The sequence below is a fragment of the Elephantulus edwardii genome, unplaced genomic scaffold (genome assembly GCF_000299155.1).
Source record: "Elephantulus edwardii isolate Elephantulus edwardi_28Jun2011 unplaced genomic scaffold, EleEdw1.0 scaffold00052, whole genome shotgun sequence".
NCBI classification, from domain to species: Eukaryota; Metazoa; Chordata; class Mammalia; order Macroscelidea; family Macroscelididae; genus Elephantulus; species Elephantulus edwardii.
Genome location: NW_006399802.1, coordinates 395,969 through 405,693, shown reverse-complemented (window position 1 = coordinate 405,693; position 9,725 = coordinate 395,969). Strand labels below are relative to the sequence as shown.

Sequence of the window (9,725 nt, the reverse complement as noted above, 5' to 3'; positions counted from 1 at the left end):
TAGAAAAAAAAATAAAGAAAGACTCTCCGGCAATGATAAGACAGATAATATGAGAAATGAGCTTGTAGAACCAGGAATATGTAAGAAGGGGGGGGCAGGAGTATAAGCATTTATAACCACATACTTTCTTGGGCAAATAGACTGTCAAAAAGAACTTTTCAATGCACACCCATGTTTATCGTGGCTTTGTTCACAATAGCAAAGAGCTGGAAACAATCTAAGTGCCCATCAACAAACGAATGGATAGAAAAACTGTGGTATATTCACACAATGGAATACTATGCTGCATTGAAAAACAAGGAACTCATGAAATATTATACAAAATGGTGACCCTGAAGGACATTATGCTCAGTGAAATATCTCAGTCACAAAAGGACAAATACTGCATAGGGCCACTGTTGTAAAATTGGACTGACATTGGGGTTGAAGGGAAACTGACTGAGAAAGGGGATAAATAATGTATATTTCATTGAAACAGATGAGGGAGAGAGTTATTTAAAAGGGATATATGATCGGGTATAATTGTCAGTACAGAAGTCCAGAATGAAGGCTACATAGTGGAGTGGACTTGGGGGGAGGGATTGCATAACAATGAAAGAGTATTTCTTTTACTTTTCAAGGAGAAGAGTGAATTGGGGGAGAGAGGGTGGGTAAGGAGAAAGGAGAAACAATGAATGGCTGGAAACCCTAAGTCTCTGTAAACTTTCATTAAAATTAATTTTTTTAAAAAAAGAACTTTTCAGAGTGCTAAAGAGCAAGAATGTCAGTTTAAATACTAAGGTCTATCTGACCCAAGCAATGGCATTTTTCAATTACTTATGTGTGAATATTGGGCAATGTGACAGTTGGACAACGAGTAAGGAAAACTAAAGAACTGCTGCTTTTGAATTGTATCAAGCACACCATAGACGTATGTGAAGGCTATATTTGGACCAGAAGGCAGTCATTAGAACAGAGCAAGGAAATACTGAATGGTTAAAAATTGGGAAGGATGTATGCCAGGGTTATGTCCTATCTCCATACCTTTTCAATCTATATGCAGAACAGATTATCTTGGAGACTGGGCTGTAAGAGGAGAAATGTGACATCTGGTGGGAGGTAGACTCATCAACAATCTGCAATATGCAGATGACACAACCCTGCTTGCTGAAATGGAGGAAGACCTGAAGTTCTTGCTGCAGAAGGTCAAGGACTGCAGCCTTCAATATGGATTGAGGCTCAACATCAAGACACAACCCTGCTTGCTGAAATGGAGGAAAACCTGAAGCGCTTGCTGCAGAAGGTCAAGGACTGCAGCCTTCAATATGGATTGAGGCTCAACATCAAGAGAACAAAGATTCTCACACCTGGGCTGATTGGCAGAATCAGGATGGATGGTGAAGAAATTGAGATTGTTAACAGCTTTAGTTTGCTCGGCTCCACAATCAACACTCTTGGTACCACCAGCCAGGAAAAGACAAAATGCATTGGGAAAGTCTGCTATCAGAGACCTCACCAAAGTTCTGAGGAGCAACGATGTCAGTCTGGAGACTACAGTGTGCCTGATCCAGGCCATAGTCTTTGCAATTACTTGCTATGCATTAGAAAGCTGCACAATGACTAGGGATGACAGAAGATTTTTTTGAGCTGTCTTTGATGTCTTTTGATGTCTTTGAGCTGTGGTGCTGGAGAAGAGTATTGAATATACCATGGAGTGCTAGGAGAACAAACTGGTTTGTCCTGGAGAGGGTGAAACCAGGCTGCTCCTTGGAGGCAAGGATTCTGAAGCTTCGTCTTGACATACTTTAGACATGTTGCAAGGAGAGGGACGTCATCCTTGGGAGGGTAGAGATAGTGCAAGAAAGGAAGACCCTCGATGAGATGGACTGATTCAATGACTGAGGTAATGGGAGTTGGTGTGTCAGAGACAGTGAGATTGGCACAGCTGATAGAGCCGGGTTTAGGGTCGTTATGAGTCGCAGGCGACTCAAGGACACATAAGAACAACAAACCACAACATTCTAGATTACCAAAAGAATAAACAAATCTGAATTGGAAGAAGTGCAGCCAGAGTACTTCTTAGAAGCAACGTGTGCATGTTATTAGAAGGGGACAATTCATAGAAGGGGGCATCGTGCTTGGTAAGGCAAAGCGCTGGTGAAGAAGAGGAAGACTCTCGATGGGAGGAGCTGACGGAGTTTCTGTAACTGTGTGTTTAAACACAGCAGCAACTGATTGTAAGGATGACACAGACGAGTTTTCCATCTGTTGTGCACTGGATCTTCATGAGGCAGCACTAACTCAACAGTACCTAACAAGAACTCTTAACCACCTCCAAAAATGATGTGTCCATAAACGGAGACAATGGAAACAAAGGGAAAGTGGAGAAGCAAGGATATGAATAAGAGGGGTTTTTTTATGAGTAAGAGTTCTTAAAGGGGAAGAGGGCAGATACCAGGGCTCAAAGAAAGTAGACAGTGAAAGATTAAGGTTCAAAGAGAAAGAAGATGTTTGTGAGAAAGAACCTTAGGGCAAAAAAACCCTGAAATTGAGAAAGTTTTAAACTTCTTTGGAGATTTGCAGAGTGAGGTGTAACCCTCTTTTATCGCTCTTAAAAAAACCTTCAGTAGAAATTGACAATACTTATGAGTACTTTAGAAGTGGGGTTTGTGCTTTTTATCCTTAGTTGTGACGTGTCGGACTGACCTTTAACAATTTTAACAGCGGTTATGCATGTACTTAGTGTGTCTGAGGTAGGACTTCTGAAACAGCTAAGGGAGCTATGTAGCAAGTTTAACTCTCCCAGCATTTAGAACTTTGGTGACCAATACTATAGACCGGGTATTTAAAAAAACAAAATGCGAAAATAACGGGTTTTGGTGGTTTTTTTTTTCCTAATGCACTGAAACTTTATTGAGGTATGACTGATTAAATGAAATTAAAATAAAAATTAAAAATTCAGTTCCTGAGTTGCACTAACCACATTTCAGGTGCTCAAGAACTATTTGTGGCTTTGAGGGTGATTGGATAATGCACGTCGAAAATATTTCCATGGTCACAGAAAGTTCTAATGGACAACACTAAGGAGAAAGACAGCTAACAAAAAGCAAGCCGTTTTCAAATTCTTAAAGAACAGCTACAGTGAAAAAGAAATTAAGTTCTTTAATATTGCTTCAAAAAGCAGAAGTGGGGGGGGGGAAGAAATAGAAGCAAGGAGCTCTGGTGGTGCAGAGATTAAGTGCTAGGCTGTGAACCAAAACACTGATTGTTCAAACCACATAGCTGGTCCTCAGGAGAGCAGCTGCTCCAATAAAGAAACCCTATTGGGCAGTTCTACTCTGTCCTATAGGCTCACCCTGAGATAACAAATTAGATAGCAGGGTTAAAAATCAGTTCATTATAAGAATAAGGTGATAGGAGAGGAAAGAAGGCAAAAATGAAAGAGGATTCCAGAATAAAGAATCGAAACATAGTTTTAAAAAAACTCATCGGTTTTACCAAAGAGAAAAGATTTCAAAGAGTGTTAATGATGGAAAAGATCCAGAAAGGGCTGTGGGTTTAAAAAAATTCAATGAAGAAGTGCTGGTATATGTTGGCAAAGAGAAGTGCAGAGTTGAGAGGAGGGAGAGAATTTATGGTAGAGGAAGTAGGTGTGAAGTTTTCCTCTAAAGATGCCCAGCAAAGAAGGAATGAAAAAGAGGACCTTTGGGAATAAGGTAGGGCTCGGGCTGAAGCAGCAGGGGAGAAAACAACAGAGCTCAAAGTAGGAAATGCGTTTCTATTTTCTTATTAACTGACTCAGATTTTCTTGTTCGGAGGCAAGGGGTTTTGTTGTTGTTGTTTTAATGTAAAGTTCATTCTTTCTTGCAATTGTCCAAGATAACATAGGATCATGATAATTGTTGTGCCAGTTTCTGAGATAAGTATTAAATACTATTTACAGTTGGTTTTAGAAGAGAAATCAGGCTAAGTAAGTTGCCATGATGTGCAACAATTATGTGAATAAAAACAGCTTTCTCTTTCTCCCTTTAAAATCAGCTGCAGGGTCAATATAGAAAAGAATTAGAAATAATTATGTTCATGGTAAGAAGCTGCACTGCAATCCCAGAAGTACACGGTTTGAGTCCACCAGATCCTCTGCTGGAGAAGGAGGGGCAATCTCCTCCTGTACCAGTCAGATTCAATTTGATGGTACACACAAAAATAATAATAAAAATTAAAATAAATAATTATATGCATAGCCACAGAAGATGGAAAGTAACCTGACATTTATGGGAAAACAGAATCCCTTATCTTTTTATACTGTAATGCAAAGCCAAGAAATATTTCACTTAGTTCAGGTTGATGAATTAATTGCACAAAAAGAAACTAATGGGTGGGAGGGAGGAATTCTAGAACAATGAAAGAATTTATTTATTTATTTATTTATTTTCAAAAAGAAAAGCAAACTGGGGCAAGTGGCAGGGAGGAAAATGTGCAACAATGAATGAATGGAAGTCCAAGTTCTCTATAAACTTTCATTAAAATCTCAACTAAAAAAAGGAAAGAAAAAAACCTAACATTAAAGATAAAGACCATAAAATGAAGAAGCAGGAGCCTGGAAGTGCTTTGATACTCTTATAGAAAAATAGTAAATTAACGCCCCTGAATCCGGTCAGTTAGTGAGGGGGAAATGGCATAAAATCAAGACAAAGGCGAAAAGTCCCAGGACCAAGTAATTAAACTTGATAGCCTCACTTAGGGTTTTAAATCAAATACTAAGCTACGTTTCCCAATTTTTATTTTAAAAATTTTTCATTTCACAAAATCACTTGCATTGTTTGATCATGCAATCTCAATGACTGAAAAAATTCAATATCTATTTTTCCAACAAAAACTGAATGGCAGTTTGACACTGATAATCCTGCTTTTAAACCACCCATTAGTCTTCCCACTCCAAGACAAACAATGCCTCCATTCTAAGCCAAATGCCTCATTTTGCCATTCAAAGCCTTTCCCCACATGTACCCAAATAACCCTACCTCCTCGTGCTACTCCCTAAAACCTGCTCTTCACACCTTCCCACCGGATGTGGGATTCTTTCCCTCCATCTAGGTTTTCTAAGGACTAAACTGGTACTCTCCAACTCCAGCCAATCCCAAACTCGCTCTGCATCCCAAACTTGTCCCTGAACTTCTACTCTTCCCCTTTCCACAGCTTCATGAACTCCTCAGCCTCCACCGCGTTGGAGGTCTAGCCTCTCCACAAGCTATCTGGGGCGAGAGAAGGCCTACCTGCTTCCATTCAGCCACAATCTATGTATCAAGCATCTATTTTGTGTTTCATGCCAGCGGAAAAACCAAGACATGGGTGACCTTTTTCCCACCCCCCGCCCCCCAGCAACTCTGTCCTGGGCGCCTCCACAACGACTCTCCCCTGGCTAAGGCTTCATCAGAAGCTCCAGATCTCTTCTCTCCCTCCTGTCCGCGGCCGCTACTTCCTATCCGGCGGCGGGGGTCCGCGGTGACTCACCGGAGGGCCGGCCAGCCAGGGGGCCGGAATGCGCTCACTTCCTCGCCGCGCGCACCTGCCCGGCGCTCCTGGAGCACAGCCCGGCCTCCGGCGGATGTTTTCCTTGTCCCCGCGCAGGCGGTGCCTGCCAACTGCCTCGCCCCTCGCCCCTCACAACTGGTGGCCTCTCCTCTGGGAGTCAGAGGTTCAACGCTGACCACTGACACCTCCTGTACACACACACACACACCCGCTCTGCCTCCAAGGAGCTCCTTGAACAGATACACTGCAGTGCACACCCTCGCGGGCACGCCAACTTATAGAAAGAAATCTTAGCCCTAGCCTCTCATTCCAAGGCCTCCGTAGGTATAAGCCCCTCTGACTCTCTGTCCTCTAGCAACACACCTGCCTCCCTCCTTTTCACTGCAGATGGTCAACCTTGCATTTCTCCTGTCCACATCACCTCACCGCCAACATGCCAATGTTCCCTTCTTAACTTCCACCATTCAATACAACCTATTCAATGCTTTTCCCCCACATTTTCGCCCTGTTGAGCTGGCTCTCAGCTGCAAGAAGGAAAGGTAATGTACAGTGATTAATAAAACATAATGCATGGAAATGATTGGATGAAACGTGAATGAAGAATAGTATGAAACAATGTATATGAGCTCTGTAAGCAAATATAAAAATTTTAAAAAAGAACAAACAGATATGCCTAAGAATAGGTGTAGCCAGAGTGCTGGGGGGTGGGGGTGGGGGAAAGTAATCTATGATAGAATCTTCCAGGTTGTCAAGTAGAATCTCCTTACTTAGAAAGCCAGCAGCAAAGTCAGCGATCACTTACTTGTGGCTTCTAACCCACCTACTCCTTGAGGAGGTCAAGGCCATGATCAATACACAGGAACCCCCCCACTACTTGAGGAGGTCAAGGACATGACCTACACACCACCCCACCCCACCCCCCAGCTCCTGGAGGAAGTCAAAGCCATGACCTACACACACAAAACCACCTACACTTTGAGGTCAAGGCCATGACCTACACACAACAGAGCCTACCTCAGGATACCTTGTTGCAGGGTAAGTAGTTATTCCCCTACACACTAGCCCCTAGGACCCTCCAGTGTCGTATTCTGAATGTGTGGTACATTCTGAATCTGCACCCAAGTTGTCTTCCTGGAAGAAAACAGCTAGGGAGTTTGAGGTAGACTGAAGCTATTTTTTAACAGTTAAGAGGCTGAGGCACGAAAAAACTTGGAGTAGTTCTATCTGATCCACTGGGCAACAGTCTGGGGATAAATGGGATTTTGGCCCTTTAAGAAAAAATGGATTACATTCCAAAGTGATCTTACCCTGCAGATAAGGAAATTGTTGGAACAAGGGTCTTTGGAGTGTGGGATAAATGCCAAAAACCCAGTGTGCGAGGACTTTATGCCAAAGTGATGGTTAACATTAGAATAGGTTAGGGAGGAGTTATGAGTGACGGTGGGATAAAAGAAGTTATCTGGAAGGACTTTGCAGGCAGAGTACTAACCTGAAGGAAGCAAAAAGGGTTTATCGGCACCAAGACAGATGTTCGGAATTTCAGGGACACAAGGACCAAAACCATAAAGCTCTTTGAGGTATGTTTTTGAAGATGGTGTCAGGTAGGTAGCACAGGGCTAATCTGTGCCAGGAGATAGAAGCCTCAGAAACCGCAGCTGCGCAAACGCAGCCATTCAACCTGAAAGTCTTTGTGCTTCAGCACCAATCATGAAAATGGATTTCCCCCCCCCCAGGATGAAGTGCTAGACACTTTGATGGCTATGAATACTGAATGTATTATCTCATTTAATCCTCATAATGATCCTATGAGTTACTACTTCCAATTTCAAATGAGGAAACAGGCTGAGCAATGAACAACTCCCCTAGGGTTGCATAACTCGTAAGTGGCGTCAGGATCGGAATCTGAGCAGCGTGTATTTCCACAGCCAATGCTCTTAACTACCTATCTTGAGGTCTTCCAGAACCTTGAGGAAACTCAAGAGAATGTCAGAGGGTAAATTTCTAAAAGAGGGGGTACATCTTCTGCAAAACCAGAATTAGGGCACGTAGAGATGTTAGTGGAGGTGCTCCTCTCTGAAGGGAAGGCAAAGCCACCCCCAGGTATGTCTCTGCGGCAGCTGTCTTACTGACGAGTTCACCTGTCCATAGATAACAGTTCACCACTGAGATGCCTGCAGGAGGCCTCTCATCTCTTGGGACTACCTGGTCTCCTGGCCTCAGAAAGACCCTGACCCAGGGTTTAAAGGAAACACACTCTCCACTCCAGGTGCCCGTGCCCTCTTCTGGAGCCTCTGGCCGTCGCACCCCACTTCAGCGCCTTGGTTTGGCTGGGGAACAGGATTAGCTATCCCCAGGAAATGCCTTCCTCCGGTCCAGGCAGGGATCCCAGCATACACACCCCTGGAGTTTGTGTGTTATGTGTTGGGTGGGGTGGGGGGAGTAGTGGAATGCTTCTTCCTCTCCAGGTCAAGGAAGAGATCTGGGGACCACCTGGGGACCCTTACCCCCCTTCCCAACTCCTTGCTTAGGAAGTGCCCAGTCCAATGCCCCTTCCACGGTCACCTCCCTCCCCCTAGCTGTGCTGAGGCATGAATCAGCACTCACAGCTTGTTAAAGCTAGACCTCTTATTTTCATGCCTTCACCTCAGGAAACAGAGTTACAGCTTTTCCAGCTCTGCTCAGCAGGGGGCCAGGGTCCCCACTTTATAAACATCCCCAGGCCTGTGAGAGCAGAGGGCACTGAGGTGGTTTGAGACAGAAGCCCAGGAGAAGGAAGAAACTCAAGAAAAGAAACAAAGAAAAGTCACCAAGGCAGAAGCTACAAAGGGTCCAAGGAGGCTGTGCTGCAAAAATTATCTTAACAATGCTCTGGGCTGGACAGGCCAAGCGGACCTTGCGGGGCCAAGGGATCATTTGTTTGGTGATAGCTCTACTTCTCCAGCACCCAGGAGTCCACAGCAAGTGCTACTTTCAAGCTCAAGGTAAAATCAGGGGAGGTATTAGGAAAGGGCAATGAGCAGGGGGAGGGAACTGGATCAAGGGGTAATATGTTATGATACCTAACCTCTAACTAGCTCTAATGTCGAAAGAGAAACAAATATGGGGTTATGTGGTCTTATCCTTTCCCACCCCCATACCAGAAAAGATTGTCTTTCCTCCATGAATCTCATACATACTAACATTTCCCATTCTTCCCTAGCCCCCTGTCACTATGAGGGGAAATATTTTACCCTGGGTGAGTCTTGGCTCCAGAAGGACTGTTTCCATTGTACCTGTCTACATCCCGTTGGTGTGGGCTGCTGTGACACGTGAGTGACTAAGGATGGCCAGTAACTTGAGTGACTGAAGGATGGCAGGAAGTGATTAGATTGGTATGGTGTGAGAATGAAAAGAATGGCTGTATGAGACAAGACAAACCTGAATGTACCAAGAAGATTGTGTAAGTAAGGCATTAGGTTACAAAGCAAGGGAGGTAAAGGTGGATCTGAAAGTACAGTCTTATTGCAAAATGAAAAAGCTCATCTATGGCAGGCTAGAGCTCACTGGGAGAAAGCAAGCAAGTAATGGGGGGTGGGGACGAGGAGGGATGCTGGAGGAGAGAAAGGTAGGATAGAGGTAGCCCTTTACTCTGTTGACTCCTTTTCTATTCTTTGGTTCCTTAGGTCCCAACACCCCATCGACTTCCCTGCTGGCTGTGAAGTACGCCGAGAGGCAGGAACCTGCCAGTTCTCCCTTGTGCAAAAATCTGACCCTCGGCTGCCCTGCAAAGGGGGAGGACCCAACCCAGAGTGGGGTTCAGCTAACACTCCTGATCCTGGAGCTCCTGTTCCCCACTCCAGCTAAACTGATCACCCTCTGCCAACTGCTGCTGCCACTTGCAGGGAAACCACTAGCAGCTGCCAGTTTATTCTGAATAAATAAATTAAAGCCACAGCTGAAAGCCTCCCTCTCGTTGTCTATGCTATGGGCCCTAGGTGGGAACAGTGGGCCCTACTAGAGTCCAACAGAGACCTGGATATGCAGTGTTGTAGCATTTTTCAGTTGCTAACTTAAAGATCGGCAGTTCCAATCCACCAGCTGCTCCGTGCATTCTCATTAAGATTCACAGTCTCTGAAACTTGATGTGAGGTCATCATGAGTCCGAAGCGACTCAACAGTATCAGCTTTGGATTAGTATCTTACTAATGTCCAAGTGGCGCTTCTCAATATCCTGA

General features: G+C 44.3%; 1 protein-coding gene across 1 annotated transcript; it reads left to right on the top strand.

Annotated features, from left to right (window-relative positions):
• The first annotated feature begins 8,374 nt into the window (after window positions 1-8,374).
• Window positions 8,375-9,451, top strand: MSMP (microseminoprotein, prostate associated). Its single transcript, XM_006886826.1, has 3 exons — window positions 8,375-8,492; window positions 8,711-8,819; window positions 9,174-9,451. The coding sequence occupies exons 1-3, from the start codon at window positions 8,375-8,377 to the stop codon at window positions 9,352-9,354; spliced, it is 408 nt and encodes a 135-aa protein (XP_006886888.1). The 3' UTR covers window positions 9,355-9,451.
• The last annotated feature ends 274 nt before the right edge of the window (window positions 9,452-9,725 follow it).